General features: G+C 38.6%; 1 protein-coding gene across 7 annotated transcripts in view; it reads right to left on the bottom strand.

Moving 5' to 3' along the window:
* Positions 1-884: 884 nt before the first annotated feature.
* The window catches only part of UBR2 (ubiquitin protein ligase E3 component n-recognin 2), a 126,318-nt gene continuing 102,607 nt past the window's right edge, over positions 885-24,595 (bottom strand). For 6 of the 7 annotated variants that reach the window (XM_077903988.1, XM_077903986.1, XM_077903987.1 and 3 more), the window contains 14 exons: positions 23,993-24,071; positions 21,340-21,488; positions 20,919-20,974; positions 17,878-17,974; positions 17,558-17,625; positions 15,891-16,026; positions 15,082-15,172; positions 13,868-13,998; positions 12,129-12,237; positions 10,212-10,268; positions 7,973-8,050; positions 6,920-7,090; positions 4,590-4,691; positions 885-3,046 (listed from right to left, as the gene is read on the bottom strand). In XM_077903988.1, coding sequence (XP_077760114.1) covers positions 2,905-3,046; positions 4,590-4,691; positions 6,920-7,090; positions 7,973-8,050; positions 10,212-10,268; positions 12,129-12,237; positions 13,868-13,998; positions 15,082-15,172; positions 15,891-16,026; positions 17,558-17,625; positions 17,878-17,974; positions 20,919-20,974; positions 21,340-21,488; positions 23,993-24,071 — 1,466 coding nt within the window. In that variant the 3' untranslated portion in view covers positions 885-2,904. Of the gene's footprint in view, positions 3,047-4,589; positions 4,692-6,919; positions 7,091-7,119; positions 7,290-7,972; positions 8,051-10,211; positions 10,269-12,128; positions 12,238-13,867; positions 13,999-15,081; positions 15,173-15,890; positions 16,027-17,557; positions 17,626-17,877; positions 17,975-20,918; positions 20,975-21,339; positions 21,489-23,992; positions 24,072-24,595 lie in introns of those variants that run through there. The other variant, XM_077903990.1, reaches the window with a different exon arrangement.

Genomic DNA, 24,595 nt, shown 5'->3' on the forward strand with positions numbered 1-24,595 from the left:
ATTTATATAACATTCTGGAAGAGTCAAAACAAAGGGACAGAAAGGTTAATGGTTGCCCGGGGTCAGGATGGGGGAAGATGATGACCACAAATGAGCATGAGGCAGCTTTGTGGGGATATAGAACTGTTCTATTTGATTGTAGTGGTTGTGAACCAACTCTATGCATTTGTTAACATGCATAAAATTGTCCACTAAAAAGGGTGAATCTTACTATGTGAAAAAAAAAAAAAACCCTAATAAACCTGACTTTAAAAAGCAAGAGTAAGGACAGAACAGAGTGTCAGAAGGCTTAATGAGTCTTAGCACTGCTGACATTTGGACCAGGGAAGGGAATAAGTGGGAGCAGCATTAAAGGCCAGGAAACAGGGAAAGCATATGGAAACCTTGCTTTCTTAGTTTACATCTTCCATTTTAAGAAGATTTTTGAAAAGCACAGCAGAGCTCTTATAGGCAATGACTCTCCTGCAAATAAAGGATAGAGTTTCCTTCCTACATGTCTCCCATAAGCAGAGAATATCTGGGGAGTGTGTAAGAACAAGGATCTGGAGATTACCAGGGAAGAACAATCAAGAAGAGTATAAACTTGGAGACAGGTCTTGTTGCTAGGAGAGACTCCAAGTGCTGTTTTCCCCAGCGATTTGAGGTCCAAAATGGTTCAGAAAGGTCATGAGCTGTCATAGCCAATGAATATGAAGCTTAATCAGCTGAAATGATGATCCAGCTTTCTCTGGGAAGGTCAGGATGGTTTCGCTAATGGCCATAATTGACACTAATAATATAAGCATCTTAATTTTCAAGCTAATACAGATGTCCTACTTTATTTGTAGCAAGGTGACATGGGGGACATTTTTATGGCATTTTAAACAATGTAGGCAGATCCAAAGTAATGTCAACACCTAAAGCATTTATTTGGATATCTTTAAACTTTTTACATATGATACATTCCAAATTTTACAAGTTGTCCACAGATATTAAAGTTATAGCCAATTTATTAAACAGATATGATTTTCCCTGATATGGAAAGCATGTTATATAAACATTTCTACAATAAACAGAATACATGCGGAACAAATCATAAATCATTGGCAAGGATGACAATTAGCTTAATTATGCACACACTAGAAGATAAAAGGGTGCATGTGTTGCTATTTCATGTAAGTTCATCTTCTCTCAGACTCTGTCATTTTCAGAGAATGAAATCCAGGGACACCCTCTGCTAACAATGGACTTCTGTAAAGTCATTCCTGAAAGCCACAGTATTGTTATGATTTGGTGGAAATGTTTATAATTCATTTACAGAGGGAGAAACCCGGTCCTATTTTAAATTCAAGCTTGGGGGAACATATGGAGAAAAGCCAAAAGAAGCTGGGCTTAAATGCTAAAGGAACGGGGATGCGACAAAGACCAAAATAAACATTAAAATCATTATGCCATCCACAGCCCCAGTTCTTATGAATGGAAGAAAGGCCAGATAAAGGGGGAAGAATGCTGTGTTCTAATTTGGATTTTCTTCCTGTTGGTCCTCCTCTCAGATGGTGAGCCAGTCCCAAGCAAGAAGGGTTTCAGAAGAGGGGGTCCTGTCACACACTACCTTAGAGAGGAAGCAGTGGATGTGGCTTCTGTATCCCTCTTTATTTTAGCCTGAAGTCTGGATTTCTGACCTTCCTCCTGGGTTTACTGCAGTGTATACAAAGCTGAATGGAACAGAACTTACAGATGCAGTTCAAGAAAATTGAGTGAAAGGTTTACTTGCATTGGCTAAAAAAATCCAAAAGTCTCTTATTATTCATTTGTCCCTTAGCCCTACCTTAGAGAGGCTCAGAATTTATTCCTCCACTAAATCTGCAAGTACTCTCTGTATTCAAGCTCTCAGCACACATACATCAAATGAGAGTGGCTATGTGGTATGTAACAGTTAAAACCTATTCTACTAAGCGGCTATCATTCTAGGAAGGCACCTCTTAGTAAGAACAATAATGCTTAAAAATAATAAAAACCCTGGGCCCAAAAGCTGTCCCAGGAATGTACTAAGTGAGCCAGCAGGTAAACAGTAATTCGTCTATTCCAGGAAATGCTAGAAAGGGTAGGGGAACCTCAAAACACTGAATTCTCATTTTTTTCTTCTAGTTTGATTCTAGATGCATACAATCGCTTGGTTTAGTCTTAGAAATGGGAATATATTGTCTGAAAAATTAGGATAGTCTAAGTTTTCAAAAAGCCCTTTAAAATGAGTTTTTTTCTCAAAGCCAAAAGTCTTGCCCCCCTCCCCCCACAAATCCAACTTTTATAGCCCTGAAAACCACCCAGCATATGAAGCAACCAGGCTCTCTCCATCCCACAGGCTCTTCCTGCACATGTGCCCCAACCTGCTCATAGCCAATGGAGACAGGGATAGCCACTTTCAAAATCCACTGCTTTGCTCTTAGAGGTAGGGTCCTGTCAGCAGAGGGGACAGCGACCTAGTCCCAGTGTTGAGAGTCACTGAAAGGGACCAGGAAATGTGACCCCAACAGACCACAGAGACTGTTTCCTGCTGCTGTCGAATCAGCTTCAGGCCTGGAGTGCCTTGTGATCAGTAACATAACATGGCTCAGACTACTGGGAACAGTCAAAGCGGTTAGACGCCCACAAAGGGGCTGTGCCCAGCCTGGGAAGAGAAGTTCCTCGCTGAATTCTAAAACTCAAGCAGTTATATTGAGGGACACAGCAAACGGTGCAAGAAAATCCACTGATGGAAGATGATTTTCATCAGTCCCTGGAGCCAGAAACTATGAAAACAAAACTGGGAAGAAAAGCTTAAATATAGAATTTATTTCCAAATTCAGTAGAATTTATTTCCTATTCTTTCCTGAAAAGCCAACTGGGTTACAAAAATCCAAGTTTATGTTTTTGGTAGTGAAGTAACTATAAATGTTGCCAGTCGATGCCAACCAGTGTCTGATTTGCTTCCTGTGCATGTCCAATTTCCTCCGTGATACTGTGCTGGTGCCAAAGCTTCTGAATCTTCTTAAATCGCTCTTTGCACAAATGTAAAGGATTTCCCCGTCTAGAAGGAAGACGCATGTCATTCAGGATGCATTCTTTTTATTCATCTATTATACCCCAACTTTTAGGAACAGTTACAAGTTACTGGTTTAAGATCCTCTGCAAAATTCCTGTTTGGTATGAGACTGTGGCTATTAACACATTAGCTCTGAAGGCTGGCTAGGAGCAGCTGAAGGGAGTAAGTACTGAAAAGAAGAGGAAAATGTATAGGAGCTACACTTACTCAGATTACGGTGAGGGAAGAGAGGCTAGGGTTGAGCAGGAGGGTCTGGGTGGAGAGGCTACAACTACCTATTCATTATCCACTTTGTTGGTAAAAAGTAAGACTGAAGGAGGCAGGGGAGATGGAAAGAGAACTGCAGAGGTAAAAATGTTTCCCATGGTGCTGTTTTTTAGCCATAAAGTCTAGTAAGCAAGGCAGGCAATTGTGAATAACATCTGGGTCTAATTTAACCATAGAAGTTTTGATGAGTTCATGCTGGTGGCCTTTGTTCCTGATTCAGAGCACACACAATCCTCTTACTCTCTAACCAGGGCTCTTCGTCCTAAGAGCCCACATTCCTCAGGGCAATGGAAGAACCATCACCAGGTGGCATTACGTGCATAACCTTGTAGCCAAGCCCCTGGGGCAGCCTTCTACTTATCTTGCCTTGGTTTCCAGTTCTTAATTTTCTGCTTCCCAAGGCTGGATGGTTTTACCTAGGTTAAGACTTTCACCTCCTCTGGGCAAAGAGATGGTCTAGAAGAAGTTAATAGTGCTTGAGGGAACTGTTGTTAGCATTTTTCTCATGATATAATAGAAGCAACCAGAGTAGAAGTGATTAAGCCTCAAATACTGTTGTATTGCTCTATATGTTCTACATCTTTGTCCTCAGATTTTTTTTTTTAAAGATTTTATTTATTTATTCGTGAGAGACACAGAGAGAGAGGGGGAGAGAGGCAGAGACACAGGCAGAGGGAGAAGCAGGCTCCATGCAGGGAGCCCAACATGGGACTTGACCCCACGGTCTCCAGGATCACGCCCTGGACTGAAGGTGGCGCTAAACCGCTGAGCCACTCAGGCTGCCCTCAGATTCTTGTTAATAACATAAGCACGTCTCTCTTTTTTTCAAGTAGGCTTTATGCCCAATGTGGGGCTTAAACGCATGACCCTGAGATCAAAAGTTTTATGCTCTACTGACTGAGCCAGCCAGATGCCCCAAACACATCTCTTATCAATTAATATTTGCTCTTTTATAACTTCTGAACAACACTGGGTCTCCTCTTACAAAGTCATACAAGTCACAACAGGCTACTTCAATGGTTCTCTGGAGTGACAAATGGGAAAAAACTTGCTTTTCTCTTATCATTTCCCTTATCTGTCCTGATTGCCCTCATGACATTCTTATTTATTTATTTTAGAAAGAAAAAGAAAAAGAGAGAGAGTACAAGTGGGGGAGGGGCAGAGGGACAAGCAGACTCCCTGATCACTAGGACTGATCAGTGTACTGAAGGCTCTAGAGGCCCAGGATCAGCCAACCCAGTGCCCTAGGATGGGCTCTTACCTGAGTCCCTGGTCAGTTTCCCCATAGTCATCAAGGTAAGGAGGAGAATAAAAACAGCCTTTGGTTTTGCCAGCTAAAAATAGCACCTGACATTCCCGCACTCTGTAGAGAGACCATTTATACAGTACAGATTAGTAACCAATGTTTGGATTCAGTTCCTAATGGACTGAAGTCTTATAAAAAATAAACAACCCCAGTGTTAGAAGAAACAGCCTTTATAGCAGAGATACTTGAAGTATCAACACATCTGCCCAAATTTTAAAAATAACTAAAATGATTGTATTATACCCAATAATGATTGCATTGTAAATCAATATAGTGAGGAAGAGGAATATTTTAGATTAGGAATCAGTGGCTCATGTAATACTGGCATTTAAAAAACTATTAAGTGTAAGAGAGATAGTTAACTTTTTTTTTTTTTAAGATTTTATTTATTTATTCATAGAGACAGAGAGAGGGAGAGGCAGAGACACAGGCAGAGGAAGAAGCAGGCATCATACAGAGAGCCCGACGTGGGACTCGATCCAGGGTCTCCAGGATCACGCCCTGGTCTGCAGGCGGCGCCAAACCGCTGCGCCACTGGGGCTGCCCCAGATAGTTAACTTTTAAACATAGATACTGATACTTTAACCACTATTATGTGCGAACTGCTCATTTAAAAAAAATGTACAAAAACATTCTGAATTAGGTTGATTTGAAACACAAAGCAGTACTGTACATGACTGAAAGAATTTTGAAATATGCCAGACAAGAGACATTTTTATTTCTTTAAAGGGTTATTAAAAAACATGTCTCCCGATCCCTTTGAGAGGTTTGCCTGGCCTTTTTTGGGTATTAATATTCCAGCTCAACTCAACATTTATAGAGAACCTGTCATATACAAGATATTGTCAGGCACCAGGGGACTAAGTTACCTAAGATACAGATCTAATTTATGCCTCAAGGGAGCTGAAATTCATGTCACCTCCCTCCTTCAAACCCTGAACTGAGTTCCATCTCACTCAGAAATGTCACCAGGACACAGCAGGCCCTAGGACTCTCCTGTATACACCACTCCAGCAACACAAGCCTCATTACTGTTTCCTGAACATGGCAAGCACATTCCCCAACAATTTTATAATTGCTGTTTCCTGCCTAGAGTGTTCTCCCTACTTCTTTCAGTGTTTATTCAAAGGCACCTTCTTGGTTCCCTAACTAAAATCCAACTCCCCATCTGCCATTTCATATTCTTCTCCCTGCTTTATTTTTTCTCCTCCAAGTGTATCACTTTCTAAATTATCAGCCTTATTATTTTTTATCTCTCATGCTAGAAAATGAGTTCCACAAAGGCAGAGATTTTTGTCTGTTTTGTTGACTACTACATTCTCAAAGCCCAGTACACAGTAGTCACTAAGTATTTGCTGTATGTTGTCCAATATATACAACCATAGTTGACCTTAGAACAACATGGCAGTTAGGCATGAGGACCCCTCCCCACTACCCGTGCAGTTGAATACCTGCTATAACTTTGGACTCCCTCAAAACTCAACTATTAATAGCTCACTGTTGACTGGAAGCTCTACTTTGTAACATAGACAATTAACACACATTTCGTATGTTGTATGTATTATGTACTGTATTTACAATAAAGCAAGCTAGAGAAAAGAAAGTGTTATTAAGAAACTCAAAAGGAAAATACATTTGCAGTACTAAACTGTATTTATTGAAAAAAATGTGTATGAGTGGACTTGCATGTAGTTCCAACTCATATTGTTCAAGTGTCAAGGTTATATACATCAGGCAGTGATATGTATGGATCCCAAACCATAAGGATATGGCAAAAGAAGGAATTTTGACTGGGTTTGGGCAGTAAATCAAGGACAAGTGGAAGTTTCACATTAGGATGAGGCACAAAGAAAGGAGAATTGGACTGTCATGGAGGTGGGAAGAATGACAATGGAAGAGGCAAAGAGAGTAGGATCCAAATATGAGAGATGAAGAGACAAGGCTTCCATGTTCCTTGAATGAACAAACACAGAACAGCAGTCTCAAAATTCTTTGTTTTTTTTTTTAAAGATTTTATTTATTTATTCATAGAGACAGAGAGAGAGAGGCAGAGACACAGGCAGAGGGAGAAGCAGGCATCATACAGAGAGCCTGACGTGGGACTCGATCCAGGGTCTCCAGGATCATGCCCTCGGCTGCAGGCGGTGCTAAACCGCTGCGCCATGGGGGCTGCCCTCAAAATTCTTTGTAACGTAGTAGCTTCTTGTGCCATCCCTCAACATGTATATACCACAGCAGGTGCAAAGCGGCAGATGCAAAGGAAAAAGCTCTCGTCAGAGCCTTACCTGAGGAAGATGCCCACCCCAGAACCACAGGAGTAGGTGTGAGCTGTGCAGGCTCCCACATCTTCCCCTTCCAGTTCAGTCTGACAGCAGTAGCTCTGGGAGCACAGCAGAGTTCCACACACAAGGCACAGAGTGGGGGCTCTGCTCTTATCACCACCTGATTTGGGGCATCTCCATGGGACAAAAAAAAAGCTCAAGTCATTGCTCTAAAAAGGAATGGCTAAAGAGCTGACAGTGGTAAAGCCACCCTGGAAAAAGTTCTGTAATATCAAGCAGAGCTGAAGATGCCTGTGTCCTATGGGCCAAATTTGGTTCTAAAACTGGGAACATCTCACACAAACAACATGTACTGGAAATATTTAATCAACATCTGGAAAAGAGGTAAATAAAATCAGTAAGATAAAAAAATGTAAATTCTGCTCTTGTGATAAAATACTACACAAAGTGAAAACTGGTGAATTAACAGTTATGTATATTGGATGTATAAAAAAATCTTACAAATAGTACTGAATATGAGAAATTATAGAATATGTATAATAGAGAATGCCATTTTTAAGTTTAAAACATACAAAATAATAATATATGCTGCTTGGTAATATAAGCATTTGTTGCTAGCCTATAAATGCATAGGAAGCTTGATATTCTGTGTTGAATAGTGGATCTCTGCAGGGGAAGAAGAGGACACACCAGAGTAGAGGTACACAAGGCAGCTTCAATTGCCAAGGAAATGTTCAATTTTTACACTACTGATTATTCCTTATGCTGTTTCTATGTCAAACATATACAAATATTACTAAAGGGTTCTTATTAAAGTGCTATTTAGATAACCTGTAATGAATCAACTTTGTCACCCATCACCCCGTTTCCTATACCTTATGCTGAAGCATGCTGGAATGGTGTCATTACAAGACAGGCAGTATAAAACACTACTGACATCATAATTCCCTGACCCCCCCCCCAAATGGAACGATAATAAAATCCCTTAAAATCTGTATAAAGCAGTGAGTGCTTCCAGTGATAAGAAATGCTTAACACTGGAATATCAGAACTTACGAGAAATTAGATGCTTGATTAATGAGGCTGCTATAATCCTCTGGAAGGTCTATTAATTTGTTGGATTCTCTTGGATAGCTAAAACAAAACAACATAACAATCAAACATAAAAACCAGTTAGAAATCATAACAATGACAAGTAACTGTTAGTTTAAACAAATAAAGGAAGACTGAATCTGAGTGACTGGGTATTACCATAGTGCTACGAGAAGCCACAAAAGAAATTAAAAAGGCACTCTTTTTTTTTTGGATGGAATTTCCTTATTGTTTTTTAATTTTTTAAAAAAGATTTTACTTATTCATGAGAGACACAAGAGAGAGGCAGAGACATAGGCAGAGAGAGAGAAGCAGGCTTCATGCAGGGAGCCCAACGAGAGACTCGATCCCGGGACTCCAAGATCACGCCCCGGGCTGAAGGCAGGCGCTCAACCACTGAGCCACCCAGGCATGCTTATTTTTTAATTTTTAAAGGTAAGCTCTATGCCCAAAATGGGGCTTTAACTCACAACCCCAAGATCAAGAGTCCCATGCTCTCCCCCTGAGCCCTATAGGCACCCCAACAAGGCACTCTTAAAAAACAGAGGGCTCTTGGGCTTACATGTTTACTTGAAGAGCTCAGAATACATTATCAAGACAGTAGACAGTACTTAGTATCTTTCCCATTTAAGGGAAAATCTGGTAGCTCTGGGCAGAAGAGGAGATTCCTCCCTGGGCTTCTATGGAAAACAGAGTAATGGAGAGCCCAACCACACAACTCAGGATAAGACAGAAAAGATATGAAACTGGTTTTCCAATTGTGCAATAAAACCCCTTTTGGGTCATGGTTAAAAAAAAAAAAAGATATGCTTTATTAAGGGTGATCTTAAGGCAGAAATGACTTGGGAGGAGAGAGGGCAGTAGAAGAACAGATTTTCTTTAAATTAGAGACACCAGGCCATATTGATTCTGTGACAAGTTAATTCATATAGAAATGTAGATCCAAATTCATCTGGTATGTGAGGATCTGTTCTAGTGCTCACACATGCGCAGCATAGACTGTGGGATGTGGCCTGTCCCTGAGGCAGGGACAAGCAGCCAAGGGGAAGTGACTGAGACAGCAGATTTTTTTTTTTTTCTAAATAGGGAGCGGGAGAGAAAAAACCCTAAGCAGGCTCCATACCCCATGGGAGTCCAACACAGATGTTTGATCTCACAACCTTGAGATCATGACCTGAGCCAAAATCAAGAGTAGGATGCTTAACTGACTGAGCCAGCCAGGTCCGCCTGAGAGAGCAGATCTTATACCAGAGTCACCTGAGGGGAATTTTGGGGAGACACACATGCCAATGATAGAGAAATTAGATTTGGTAGGTAAGGACAGGGTATTTTTTTTCTAATTTTTTTTTTTTTTTTTAATTTTTAAGTAGTCTCTACACCCAGTGAGGGGCCCAAACTCATGACCCCAGCATTAAGGGTCACATGTTCTACTGACTAAGCCAGTCAGGCACCCCTATGCCTGAGTATTTTTTAAAAGTTTCCAAAATTATTCTGATGTATACCTCAGGTAGAGAACTACTGTTCCACATGAGTTTTCCAACTGCAGAGTTGAATCATATGAAATTGGTTATATTCAACCTAATAAGATTAGAGTGCTATCATTTCTAGATTTGGGACAGGATGTATATAAAAATCAAAGAAACAGATAATCTCCTCTAACCTTCTGATTTTTATGGATGGTGTATTCAGTAGAACCAAGGAGAGATTTACAGATGAAATACATCTGTTATCACCTAGGATAGCATACTTTACTACAGAAATCAGAATACAGCTAATCTCAAAAAGAATGAAGAAAAAAAAAGCCATGATTTGATAATCACTGAAGTTGAGTGACAGGAATGTCAAGTCTTATACGATTCTTTATACTTTTGGATAGTTTAAAATTTTCTATAATAAAAGGGAAAAACAGAGCTAAGAAAAACCTGGAAAAGGATTCAAATTTTTAAAAAAGCAAACATTCCAAAATACAATACTTTTGTTATTTGTTTCTTCTGCCAAGAATAATGCACCATATTTATATTCATAATTCTTATTCTTTAGAAACTCTCATCGTTAGACTGAGAAAAAAGTTGTATGAAGGCAAGATGTTCTACCTCTTGGAATCACTGAAGATTTGCAAGATCATTTTTAAAGGAATGGCACACTTACATCCTGCTTCCTCTCTATCTCCTGCCCAAACAAATCTTTGTAATCTTTAACTTACCTTATAGCATCTCTTTCACCTTCAAGATATCTTTTAACTTCAATGTTATGACACCAACTTCAATGTAATGGGGGTGGCGGGTGGGGAAGAGAAACAAAATCAAAACTTTACTTTTGAAGGGTTATAATAGAATTTTTTCCTCTCTATTTCTCTATTCAGTAAGAGAAAAACAAATCTTCTTGGCTTATTTACTACATCAAAAGAAAGGAGAAGAAAGACATATTTTGCTACAACTTTTAAATCAGAAGAATATGAGCTGTGGTTTTCTAAAAGCATACACTATTATCCCACTCAATTGGACACTCCAGAAAAAACAGTATAAATTAATGACAAATTCTTACTATTTGGAGCTAGAATACTCATGAAAAAAATTTTTTTTTTATTGCGGCAAAATATACGTAATGTAAAGCTTACCATTTTAGCCATTTTTAAGTGTACGGTTCTGTGGCATTAAGTACATTCACATTATTGGGCAACCATCCCTACCATCCATTTCAAGAACTTTTTCAACTTTCCCAAATGAAATTCTGCACTCGTTAAACACTAACTCATTCCTCCCCTGACCCAGCCTCTGGCAACCACCATTTTATTTTCTGTCTCTATGAATTTGACTACTCTAGATACCTCATGTAAACGGAAACATACAATAATTGCTTCATCCGTGTTGTAGCAGGGGTCAGAGTTTTCTTCCTTTTTAAGGTTGAATAGTATGTCACTCTATGTATGTACTAAGTATTGTTGCTCCACCTTTTGGCTATTATGAATAATGCTATGAACATGACTGTGCAAGTATCAGTTTAAGTCCCTACTTCCAGTTTTTTTTTTTTTTTTTAAGATTTTATTTATTTATTCACGAGAGAAACACAGAGAGAGGCAGAAACCTAGGCAGAGGAGAAGCAGGCTCCCTATGGAGAGCCCGATGTGGGACTCGATCCCAGGACCCTGGGGTCAGGACCTGAGCTGAAGGCAGACGCTCACCCGCAGAGCCACCCAGGTGCCCCCTGATTTCAATTCTTTTGTAATATATACCTAGAAGTTGAATTGCTGGATCATATAATTCTATGTTTAACTTTTTGAGGGACTGCCATACTATTTTCCAGTGCAACTGCCCTATTTTGTATTCCTACCAGCAATGAACAAGATTTCAATTTCTTGACATCCTCACTAATGTGTTATTATTGTCTGTCTTTTGTATATGTGCTGCTGAAGCGAGCACAATTGTCTGTCTTTTGACTATAGCTATCTTAATAGGTGTGAAGTAGCACCTCACCATGGTTCTTATTTGCATTTTCTTAATAACTGACTAGTGATGTTGAGCACGTTTTCATGTGCTTATTGGCCATTGTATATCTTCTTTGGAGAAGTCCTTTGCTCCTTTTTAAATGGGTAGTTGCTTTTTTGTTGAGATGTAAGAATTCTGGCCATATATTCACACGGTCATATATTCTGAATATTAATCCCTTATCAGATGCATGATTTGTAAATATTTCCCCCCATTCTGTGGGTAGAACAGCTAAGTTTTAATCTTAACTAACTTGATATGAATGACAAATAACCTTCCCTAGACTTCACTTTTCTCAAACATAAAGTGAGGGTATTAGACTAGATGACCCTCAAGGTTTTTCAGTTCCAAAAATTTACGGAATAGAGTCCTTAATATGTAAGTTAATATGAGGAAATAAACATTCCTACCACTATTCTCCTTATAAGCAAATCTACTTATGCTATTCACTAGTTTGGCAAAAACCATGCCACAAAGGTAAATTCTTAACTTAAAAGGCCTAATCCTTATGAGATGAGTTACACAGATTGAATTCTGCTAGGCTCACTATCTGAGAATTTCATAATATGTGATAAATCTAAGTTTGTTTCCATAGAACTATTCAATATAATGGAAGAAAAATGTATAATCATTACCTTTCAATCAGTAATTTTGTTATCTCATTATTTTCTTGAAAAAGGCAAATGAGGTTGTTTGGCAGGGAAAGGTAGTTACACAAATGTTCAAAATGGCTTGTTCCAGAAACTGCAAATGGAGAAGAGAAGAGTGATGCATATAACAACTAAGAGTAGGTCCTGCAGGAGAGTAAGCAATAGCAGAGCTTAAAAGCATAATGAAAGAATCTGAATTTACAAGTTCACAAAAGGACATGTGGAAGGGGACCACAGAAAATGGCACAATTGAGAGCAGAGCCAGGCAACTCCCACAACAAATTGGTTACAATTTCTTGGTGTCTCCGTGTAACCATTTGCAAAATGATGTACTTACCTGATCTACTTCACTGGGGTTATGTGTGAACAAATTAATGACAAAAATAACATATGGGGTACTCTGGAAAAGCATAAAGCAATATAGAAATAGAAGATGATTTTATCATGAGAGATGGATTTAAGTACTACCTTTAATCATCATTGCAAATGATTAGGAAGTCTAGACTATTAGCTGAATGAAAGTGTCAGTCAACAGACTTTGAGAGGGCAACCTCACATGCAGGCCCCCTTGCCTGAGCCATTCACTGTGAGGTACAGACAGAGTAAACTTTAAGTTTGCCTTGATACTACACTATTTATTTTTAAGATTTTATTTATTTATTCATGAAGACAGAGAGAGAGAGAGAGAGAGAGAGAGAGAGAGAGAGAAGATAGGGGCAGAGACACAGGCAGAGGGAGAAGCAGGCTCCATGTAGGGAGCCTGATGCGGGACTTGATGACTTGATCCTGGGACTCCAGGATCATGTCCTGGGCCAAAGGCAGGTGTTAAACCCCTGAGCCACCCAGGGATCCCCACTGATACTACACTTTAATGAAATGAATCAAAACAGAACACAGAGAACAACTGTAAAACACAAAATGAATTCCTTCATTAAAATCATATATGTGCAATTATGGGTATTCTGAACATTAATGCCACACACTTCAAGTTAGAAAACACTTGACATTGTGAGTTATCCTCTTTTATTATCTGAAGAACCCAGTTTATGGATAACATATAATTGAATATTTTAACTCTGAAAGCAAAACTAGATTTTTATAAATAAAAATAGTACACTTACTGAGACGCAAATAAAATCACACATATATATAAATATGCATTTTATTCTATATTTGTGTACATCACCACAATCAGCTATATTCTATTTTTTTATTCTATTTCTTTTTTTTTAAAGATTTTATTTAATAATGACAGACACACAGAGGGAGGCAGAGACATAGGCAGAGGGAGAAGCAGGCTCTCTACAGGGAGCCTGATGAGGGACTTGATCCCAGGACCCCGGGATCACACCTTGAGCCTAAGGTAGACGTTCAGCCACTGAGCCACCCAGGTGTCCTTGTAAGTTTTCTTTCTTTTGTTTTTATTTTGAGAGAGTATACGTGAGTGGGGTGGGGAGGGGCAGAGAGGAAGAGAGAGAATCTTTTTTTTTTTTTTGAAGAGAGAGAATCTTAAACAGGCTCCACGCCCAGCATGAATCCTGACTTGGGGTCAATCTCATGACACTGAGGTCATGACCTGAGTTGAAATCAAAAGTTGGATGCTTAACTGACTGAGCCATCCAGGCGCCCCTTAAATTTTTATTTTTGTAAGTTACCTTAATTATAAACTGCTGGAGTGAAAGACTACCTACATTTCCCACATTTTGAAGAAAACTAGAAATTACCTTGAAGTTCAGGTGGAGAAGGAACTCCATTTAAGTAATGAAAAAACAAAGCGCAACACTTAAGGAAAGGCATGATTCCATTTCTGACATTCCTCCATAGATGCCAGCCAGATGGTATTTCTTTCAAGGCACTACAAAGAGAAAAATGATAATTGGGAAATCTAATGAGGAAAGGTCATTCTAGTTATAGCACAGTGTGAAAACAGGGACAACTGCTATTTGGAATCAGTGGCACAGAAGCATATAAGGAGCGGGCAGCCCCATTACAGGACGTCAAGTATAAATAGTGCTATAGCTGCCAATGCTCTTATTAAAATTTATAAAAGTAATATAGCTATATAAAGAGAAAATTTGGAAAATAAAACACTACCCACTATTCTAGAAATTTTTATCAGCATTGTTATTCTGGCTATTTCTATTTGCACACTCATCTAGGTCTTACGTAGCTATAGTTGTAACATATGAAATATAAAATTAACTTGTTTTTCAGAACATCATAAAACATAATTCTTATCAGAACTATAATATTCTGATAATATAAGAATACATCAATCATAATATTCAGCAAATTATTCCCTTGTAAGCAAACACTGTGATTGCTTTAAATTCTTTGCTAATACAAACAATATCACAGTGTGCATCTTTTTTATGCCTATAGGTTTTTCTATATGTCTAATTATTTTTTTAAGTGTGCACTCTCAGAAATGAGTGACTCAAAGAATAAATATTATGGTTCTTGACATACACTGTTAAAAAGCTAAGTGAAACAAACTGCTGTACCAAATCCAAATGGCTGCAAAAATATGTGGAATTCTAGTAATTTCCCTGCACTCCGGCCAGTCCTGGATATTACCTTAAAAATATATTATGCTGACTTAATTTGCATTTTAAAATTCCTTGTGAGACAACATATATTTTAGAATAGTACTTTTCAAAGTAAGTTCTATACTTCCACTAGTCACTGCCAAATGCTCTGAGCAAAAGAAAGATTCCATGGCCAAATACATGTGGGAAGCTCTACAAATTACTCCTTTCTCAGAGATTTCCAATCATGTTATTATATTAAAATGTCTGGAGTTCTGTGGATCACTTCCTCATCTCTTTTAAACATGTCAACAGGCAGCAATTTCCCTTTTTCAACAAACGAATTCCTTTTTCATGCTATCACTTACTGATATTTGGGAACTGTGATGATGTAAAGATCATGATCCTACCTTCCTGTACACTGGTGAAGTGTTTTATACAAAGCAAGAACTGCTAATTCTTCTTCACCAGCAGGATTTTCTTGATCCATGCCATTCTCTTCTGAAAGATACGAAAATATTAGTACTTCACATTTGCCTATGAAGTAGATTAAGGACCATTTCATTTAAGTGCTCAAATGGACTCCTATATTTGCACATTATCTGAAAATACTCCTACAAAATACAAAGAACTTTAATCTCTCAAGTGCTCAGATAGTATCAATCTCCATCTTAACAAGGAGCCAGGAGGCTTTAGGAGAGGAAGCAAATGTGCTTCAGCAGGCCAGGAAGCAGCCTGTGAATAAAATCAGCGAAATATACATTCTATGGTACTAGACTATTACTGAACTTACAAAATAAAAATAAAAGGAAAAACATTCACATAGCTAGGGTATTGTTTATTTATTTATGATTTTATTTATTCATGAGACACACACACACAGAGATAGAGACAGAGGCAGAGAACAGGCTCCATGCAGGGAGCCTGATGTGGGACTTGATCCTGGGACCACGGGATCACACCCTAGCTGAAGGTGGATGCTCAACTGCTGAGCAACCCAGGTGTCCCACTAGGGGATTTTAATAGAACGGAATTTGTTTCAAAACTTTCTACATAAGGATCGACAGAAAAAAGAAGTAGCCTAATCATAATTTACGCATTTCTCATCTAGGCACCTCTTCCTCTTACTTTCCTTTTCTTTTCTTTTTTTTTCTTACTTTTCTTTTAAACAGAAAACTCAAGTACTTTGTCCTTCATGAATCTGAAAAAAAGGAGTTACCTGTACACGAGGTAAGTAAGATCTGTACGATGTGTGCCATAGTAACCAGATGGAAAATGTGAAGATCTCCAGTGCCAAGGCTGATCCCAGAAAAATCCTGACACTGCAATGCAGGGAAAGCGAGCACCAAGCCCACCTAGATACCAAATGCCAAGGGTCAGACAGGTCACCTTTCCTTCTAAACTTGAAGATATTTCCAATTTCTTAACATGATCCCCTTCTGAGCTCAGCCCATCCCCTTCAGAAATCTATATTGTTACAAGGCACATGTAGAAATTCCACTGGGACTGGCTACATGAAATGACTTACGGACTAATGGAGTCTTCATAAGCACCGTTTCATATGCCCAGTGATTTCTAATACATACCTTACTGTTAGTTAAAATACATGAATTCTAGCTCATTTTTTTTTAAAGATTTTATTTATTTATTCATGAGAGACACAGACAGAGGCAGAGACACAGGCTCTCTACAGGAGCCAGATGTAGGACTCAATCCCGGAACCCAGGATCACACCCTGACTCGAAGGCAGACACTCAACTGCTGAGCCACTCAGGTGTCCCGAATTCCGCTCCTCTTATGAGCTTTTTAGACAAGTTCACACCTTTGAGCCTCAGTTTTCCTGCTGGTAAACTAGCAATAATATATATATGTTTTTAATATCTCAGTAGCAAGGATGTAAGGGCTAACTAATAAAGAAAGTGAAAGCAGTCAGGTGCACAATAAATGCTAGCTTGCTTGTGAGCCACCTGCTGCCTGTCCAATGGTGCCAGTGGTGGCACAATCTTTATAGGAGTCATAGAAACAGTAATAATAGCTAACATTTACTGGGGACAGAGTGCTCTAAGCTCTTTACACTGCTTTTTCCACTGAGTTCTGACACAATCATTTGAGACAGGGACTAACCAATTTAAAGGTTCAGAATCCAATGCCCAAAGATTATGGGGACAGCAAATGGGGTTGCTATGTGTGTGGTATACTCAGTGTCCTGTGTAAAGGTGACCTAGCTAAGGTGGGATTGAAAATCAGCCACCCACTGCTTAGCCAGTGCTGTGTCTGGGCACTAAGACTCACCTGCCTGTCCGATGCACCTGCTCAGAATACATTCCTTTTCTTAATTCGCAGAAAAGGGCTGTCTGTTGCTAAGTAATGTGACCATAGGGTTTACCTGTCCCAGAGCACTCTGAGTCAGCAGCAGCCCTTATATTACTAGTGTTACTTCTACTTCTTTATGGGTAAAAAACAAAGAGGTAAATTACTGATCTTAGTCATCAGTCACAAAGCAAAATAAGAGAGGTCAAGCCTCTCAACTATATTCCTTAACATTTTCTTTTTTGAGGCTTCTGGGAAAAGAATTATACTCAGAAGTAGTAAGAATAATGGATGACAACTCCTCCTGTCTGCCTCTACACTGGTCACCAAGTCTAAGATACAGTTGTCATAAAATAAAAAGAATTTTAAACCCCAATCACAGCATAGGGGCACCTGGGTGGCTCAGTTGGTTAAGTGTCTGCCTTCAGCTCGGATCGTGGTCTTGGGGTCCTGGGATCAAGCCCTGTATCAGCTTCCCTGATCATCAGGGAACCTGCTTCTCCCTCTGCCTTTCTCTGTCTCTCGTGAATAAATGAATAAAATCTTAAAAAACAACACAAATCACAAGATACTCACCAATAAATGAAACATGTCGATATCTAATATGCATGGAAGGTCTCCATGGTTGTCATCTGGCACCAATGCTAAACAGTTTAAAAAATTACATTAGCATATTTCATATGTGAACATAAATATGAAATTATTTTTAAAATGCATATAACCTAGTTTAAATTTATCTTTTTATAACATGTATATGAATTTATAAGCTAGAACCTGTACATAAACAGTATTACCAAAATATTTTTCATAATGGAGAGTAGTTGCACCACTAAAAAAAAATTACAGAAGATGAGAAATTACCATAACATATATGGTACAGAGGTGTTCATACTCACATGCAAAAAGTTTACAAAAGTGTCCTTGCACCACTGAAAGTGATGCCACTGTCCAATGTGCTGCAGCAAATCTTGTTAATGACCTAAGACAGTCATCCTGAAATAAAGAGATTGATGCAATGAACAAAGAAGTCAGCATATAAGGTACATTTAATTCTTGAACAATGTAGGGGGTGGGGGAGCTGTGCCCCTTCCCGTCACATTCAGTTGAAAATCTGAATATAACCTTTCACCCCCCTCCCCAAAACTTAATTGCTGATGAGAAGAGTTACTGATGACGTAGTTGACTAACATATTTTTTATGTTACATGTATTAAATATATTGTATTCTTACAATAAAAGAAGCTGGAGAAAAGGAAATACAAACAAAATCATGAAGAAGAGAAAGTACATTTATGGTACTATACACACACACAAATTAAAAACCATGTATAAGTGAACCTGTTCAGTTCAAATTCATGTATGTTGTTCAAGGGTCAACTGTAGTTATCTTCTTTTAGGAATCCTAGTTCAAAGCACAGCTAGTCAAAGCAAAGCTGGATGCACGTGAGATCTCTCTAGGATCTTTCTAGAGGGTTTGTAACTGAATCTGTCACATCTGTAATGACATGTCTCTAACATGGAATGAATAATATCTAATTGTATGCAGAATAAACCAAAGGCATCTCCTTGAAACCAAGCTGCTGGTTCTCTATGGAAAAGGATATATGCATCGAGACAGATTATAAACAACTAAGGTGATGCAGTATTTCTTTATTTTTATTCTAAAGAGATACTCTAAAATGTGGGAAATCTTCCAAATATTGGGGAACCTATGGGCAAGAAGATGAATGTAACAAATCAGGGTGTCTGCAGCCATCAAAAATCATTATGGGGACTATGTAGCAACAATGAGAAAAATCTTGATGTAAACTGAAGAATATAACAGGAACAAAACTACATGTAAATACCAACTGTAATCAAGTTTAAACATGCTAATGGAAAAAACAGGTGGTGAACAAGAGTTTTTTTTCTTCCTGCTTAATTCTCTATTTTCCAAATTTTCTTTTTTTTTTTTAAAAAGATTTTTATTCATTCATGAGAGAGAGAGAGAGAGAGAGAGAGAGAGAGAAAGGCAGAGACACAGGCAGAGGGAGAAGCAGGCTCCATGCAGGAGTCTGATGTGGGACTTGATCCCAGGTCTCCAGGATCACACCCTGGGCCAAAGGCAGGCGCTAAACTGCTGAGCCACCCAGGGATCCCCTATTTTCCAAATTTTCTGTAATGCTATTTGGTTCACCAAATATTGAGGACTAATATATGTTAGCCTTGGTTTTGAAGATCTTAAAATAAAAACTAACCCCACTTCTCCTATACTCAAGGAGCTCACAAGAGGGATATTCCACTCACAGGACTCAGAGGTTTTCCGGGAAAGCAAAGCTTGAAGAGTCATCATAAAGAGGAAGAGTCTGCTTGGGCCACTTTAGCAGAGGTGAAGGCCTGGGAGGACTGGCAATGATTCTGCCAGCGTGGACCATGGATGCAGGGATTGGCAGGAGGTGATAATGGAGAAACAGGTTAAGAAGTTTAAGAGATGGGGCACCTGGCTGGCTCAGAAGAGCATGCAACTCTTGATCTTGGAGTTGTGAGTTCAAGCTCCACACTGAGTATAGAGATTACTTACATAAATAAATAAACAAACAAACAAACAAACAAACAAACGTTAAAAAAAGTTTAAGAGATATAGTCACTGTTACTTTTTGGAGGAACCCTTTGATATTGTATTAGGAAAAAAGATTCAGAATAGAGACTGCTATAATACTCTAGTCAAGAAATGATGTGAGGCTGAACCAGACAAGTAGGAGTATGTATGAAAGGGATAGGACAAATATATAGGAGAGGAATTCAACAAACTCTGCTGACCAACTAGATGGATAACTAGATTACCTTTTTAATAATCAACATATTACCAACTCTTACTTATTGTAGCAGAAAATATCACAGTCAATGCTGATATGTCATAACATTATATCATATACTTCATAGTTAAGAACTATCATTCTGCTGATTTACTATAAAGATACAATTCAGGACAGTTTTTTATTTTATTTTATTTATTTATTTTTTAAAAGATTTTATTTATTTATGAGAGAAAGAGAGAGAGAGAGAGAGGCAGAGACACAGGCAGAGGGAGAAGCAGGCTCCACGCAGAGAGCCCGATGTGGGACTTGATCCCGGAACTCCAGGATCACGCCCTGGGCTGAAGGCAGGCGCTAAGCTGCTGGGCCACCCAGGGATCCCCAGGACAGTTTTAATATCAAGTCTACTTCCAGATATTCCAAGTCCAAAGTGGCTTAGGTATTTCTATTTTTTTTTTTTTTTAAGATTTTATTTATTCAGGAGAAATAGAGAGAGAGAGGCAGAGTCATAAGCAGAGGGAGAAGCAGGCTCCATGCAGGGAGCCCGATGTGGGACCCGATCCTGGGACCCCACCCAGGATCATGCCCTGGGCCAAAGGCAAGCGCCAAGCCACTAAGCCACTCAGGGATCCCCAGGTATGTTTTTTTTATATTTCCAACTATAGCACTAAAAATTCAAGAACGAGAACAGTTTTTAGTTTTCCATTTTTCGCATGTTTAACTAAGATCTCTGGATGAAAAGAGCTGAAGTCTATTTAAAAGAAAATCATGGGGGATCCCTGGGTGGCGCAGCGGTTTGGCGCCTGCCTTTGGCCCAGGGCGCGATCCTGGAGACCTGGGATCGAATCCCACGTCGGGCTCCCGGTGCATGGAGCCTGCTTCTCCCTCTGCCTATGTCTCTGCCTCTCTCTCTCTCTGTGTGACTATCATAAATAAATAAAATTAAAAAAAAAAAAAAAAAGAAAATCATGGAAAATTAAACCACAAACATTACTTCTTCACTATTGTTACAGAAAATGGGCTTTGCTATGAAAGGAGTGAACTTATGCTTAAATAACTATTTCAGGTTTTTAAGATTGAAAAAAGTAGAACTACTAAATTTCCATTTCACCGTTCTGTGAACTGAGTAAACTGACAACTTACCAGTCTGCAAGGCAAAGGACCAAATAATGGTTTATCTTCATCACTTAAAATTCTTTCTGCAGATTAAAAATGGTTAAGATGATGAGTTTGATGTTATGTACATTTGAAAGCACAATACTGTCAGGTTCTGAAATCTTTTAAGTCATTTCACAAGAATTAACTGTGGATGAAAAGTAAAATTAAAAACACATCCTCTTAAGAAACAAGAAGTTATAAGCACCACCAAAATGAATTCTCTTGCTGTGCTTTATTTATAAACTATCAATCTAATATTGGGTCTGTATTTACTTCCTACTTCAAAGTCTTGATTTCTTTATACTTTTGCCACTTTACACATCTCATTTAAGTACAGGCTTCTACACATAATTCATGTTAGCACATGCTTGTGACTTAGCGAGAGACACAACTATAAATCTCTTACCTATGCTTTGGATGGTGTATGCACAACTACCCCAACACATTATGGGTACACGGGGATCTTCCTCATTGGGATGAACCTTTAGTCCCACCTTATAAGTAGCAGTTCCAAATGTTGTTAGCATTTCTTTTATGCTCTCAGAATAAGGGTTCCTGAAGTAAACATGTATGGAATTAGCTTAAAACAATGTGTTCATGTTAATTAAATGGTTTAGTTTTTTTTTTTTTTAGATTTTATTTATTTATTCATGAGAGACATACAGAGAGAGTGGCAGAGACACACAGGCAGAGGGAGAAGAAGGCTCCCTATGGGGAGCCCAATGTGGGACTTGATCCCAAGACCCCAGGATCATGACCTGAGCTGAAGGCAGACGCTCAACCACTGAGCCACTCAGGCATCCCTAATGGTTTAGTTTCTTAACAGCCATTTGCTATGTTGGAATTGAACCACTTACGCTATTTAAAAAACAGAGTGTGCAAAGCGGGAATTAAAGACATGCAAACTGTCCCTGAATAAGAGGAGTTATACTTTATTTTGGTGGGTAGGGGTGAGACCCAGGACTGAAAATAAGGTATTTGGTGGAAGCCTACATACTGAACCTTAAAAACAATCCTTGACCTCTATCTCCATTTTAAGAACACTGGCAATGTATACCCACTGCCAAAGATGTTAGTCTCTCCAGCAAAGAAGCCTTGGGGGGAGCCATTTTACAAATAGGCATCTGGGGATCCCAAGTAAGAGCAGTAGGTGCCTGATCAGTTCACAGGTCAGCAAACTCCAGCCTGCCTACCAGGCATCAATGAGCTTTTTCATGACTTACTGTGGAACAGCCACTTGAGGACCAGTACACATTTATTTATTTATTTTTTTTTAGGATCAGTACACATTTAAAGAAAGAATCAAGCATCAGAGAGATAAACCTAAACAAATAGGCAGAAACAAAAAATACAGGGAAAACAGTACAGAAGCCAGCAAACCTGCAAGAAATTTAGAGGATCAGCCTAAGAGGGCCAACAGTGAGCTAACAGTAGGACTGTCTCAAAGAACAGAAAAACCAAAAGAAGACTAAGAAACAAAACAATTCTCATAACTTAAAGGATATGAATCTTCAAAAAGTCAACTGAAAAAGTAGTAAAATGGATGCGGAAAAGATTCATATACCAAGGAACATCACAGAGAAATTTTAGAACACTGGGAATTAAAGGGAAGTAATAGTCATAAAGGAACAGGAATCAGAATAGCATTAATTTCTCAATAGATGCTAGAATTTGGAGAACAGTACTTTGAAAATCTAGATGAAAAATTACTTCTAGCCTACAATTCTATACCCAAGCCATCAACCAAGCATATGGATAAATAATTATATTTTCAGACATGAAAATTTAACACCCAGGCATCCTTTCTTAGGAATCTGAAGGGTCACCTGTGCAAAACAAGGGAATAAATTAAGAAAGAGCATGATTTGAGATGCAGGGAAATATGAAGGGAATGGCCAGGCTTGGAAGTCTCAGGGTACCTTGTCCTGATCAGGGCAGGAGGACACAGGTTCCAGAACAAAAGATCATCTGATGTATCTGAGCACTGAGAAAAGTTACTGCTAGACATCTGAGAGAGCTATTACACCACGGGTGTGTGCACAGAAAAGTAATATATACATATAAAAACCAAGTACACGAAAGAAATAAGGTGATTATCAACCACCAGAAAGATAATATTATATAAGAAAGGAAATAAAATCATAAAGCTTCTATTAGTAAAGCTTCTATTAGTAAAGACCATTAAAATGTAAAAATTGCTAACCAGTTTAACTAAAAATTGTGAAATAACTCTACTTGGATAGTCGTGAAGAGCAGTGGATAGGGTAGATAGAGGTAAGGGTTGAATTTTAAATAGTCAGTCAACAGAAAGATAATGGTGTAAAAACAATAAATCAAAAGACAGTCACCTAAGCATTTGAATTCGATATATAGAAGTAAATGGCAGAACAAACAGTATCATAGGACTAGGGATGGGGATGGAGGTAGGCGATGTGGGAGGCAAGACTCACGTTTTTTCTAGTTGGTAGCTTTACATGCATTATGTCACTTTATCTTCACAACGTAAGGTAGATATTAGTACTCACTTTACAGATGAGGAAACTGAGGTACAGAGAGGTCAAGCAATTTGAAAAGCATCACATAGCTAGCAACTAGTGCTGCTGGGAACTGAATCAAGCAGTTGTAGTTTGTCCCTAGAACCTATACTGTACTTTATAATAAAACAGGGCTGAAAATATTCTGGCTTTGATCCTGGGTTACTATGACATTGGTGGGGCCATCACCAGAAATATGAAAGTCAGAAGGAAAGTACAGGACTTGGGGGGAGCTGAGCAGTTTGGATTTAGATGTACTGATTTGTTGCTGAGGAGAGCCAGATGAAGGGCAGAGCAGGAAGTCAGCAATGTAGACTAAGAGAGGTTGGTGAGAGGAAAGCATGTCACATGGTTCTTCAGTTTTTATCAATATACCTGCAGTAAGTATCAACATTTAATCCTTAAACCTCAGATTTCAAGATCAATGTACCATAATGTTTTGCTCCCTAGTTTGACAAATAATATTCTAACCACTAAATTTTTTTAAGTGGAACAAATTCGAAAGAAATAAAATAATATACTCACTTAGGATGAAAATCAGGCCTAAACCCTTCAGGGAACTGCAATTCATCCATATTCTCTAAATTCTTTGAAGAAGCAGTATCTACAGAGATAACCATTTTATATTATTATTCATCAGTCTATAGTATTTCTATAAATTTCAGTCATAAATTTCATCCTAAATATAGGTCAAAGAAATTAAAAAATGACAGGAAAGATTACCATTAATAAAAAGTGGCCTAAGGTACATTCAAAGCATGAGAAATACTACTGCTGATTGACCGAGGCACCTTCTGCAGTCAACTATGCTTTTCCTAATAGTATAGCCACTAGAACACAGCTAGGGGAAGTAAGGAAGGTATGCTATTTTGTTTTTATAAAAACCAGTGATACAAAATCTACTCAGACTGCTTTCCCACAAGGTCGTTAAATGTAGTACATATTTATGAAACTTGGTAAGTCTTTGGTAATGCCAACAATAAAGCAAGTCAGCCCATCAAGAACTAAAGCTGGCTCTGCAACACTCAGTTACATTCCCCCACCCCCAGAAGCTCTTCAATAAAATGGGGGAATAAGTGAGAAGTATTTATTATAAACTTCACATGAGCTTGTGTTTTTCAAGAAATA

This window comes from Canis aureus, chromosome 7 (assembly GCF_053574225.1).
Source record: "Canis aureus isolate CA01 chromosome 7, VMU_Caureus_v.1.0, whole genome shotgun sequence".
Taxonomy (NCBI): Eukaryota; Metazoa; Chordata; class Mammalia; order Carnivora; family Canidae; genus Canis; species Canis aureus.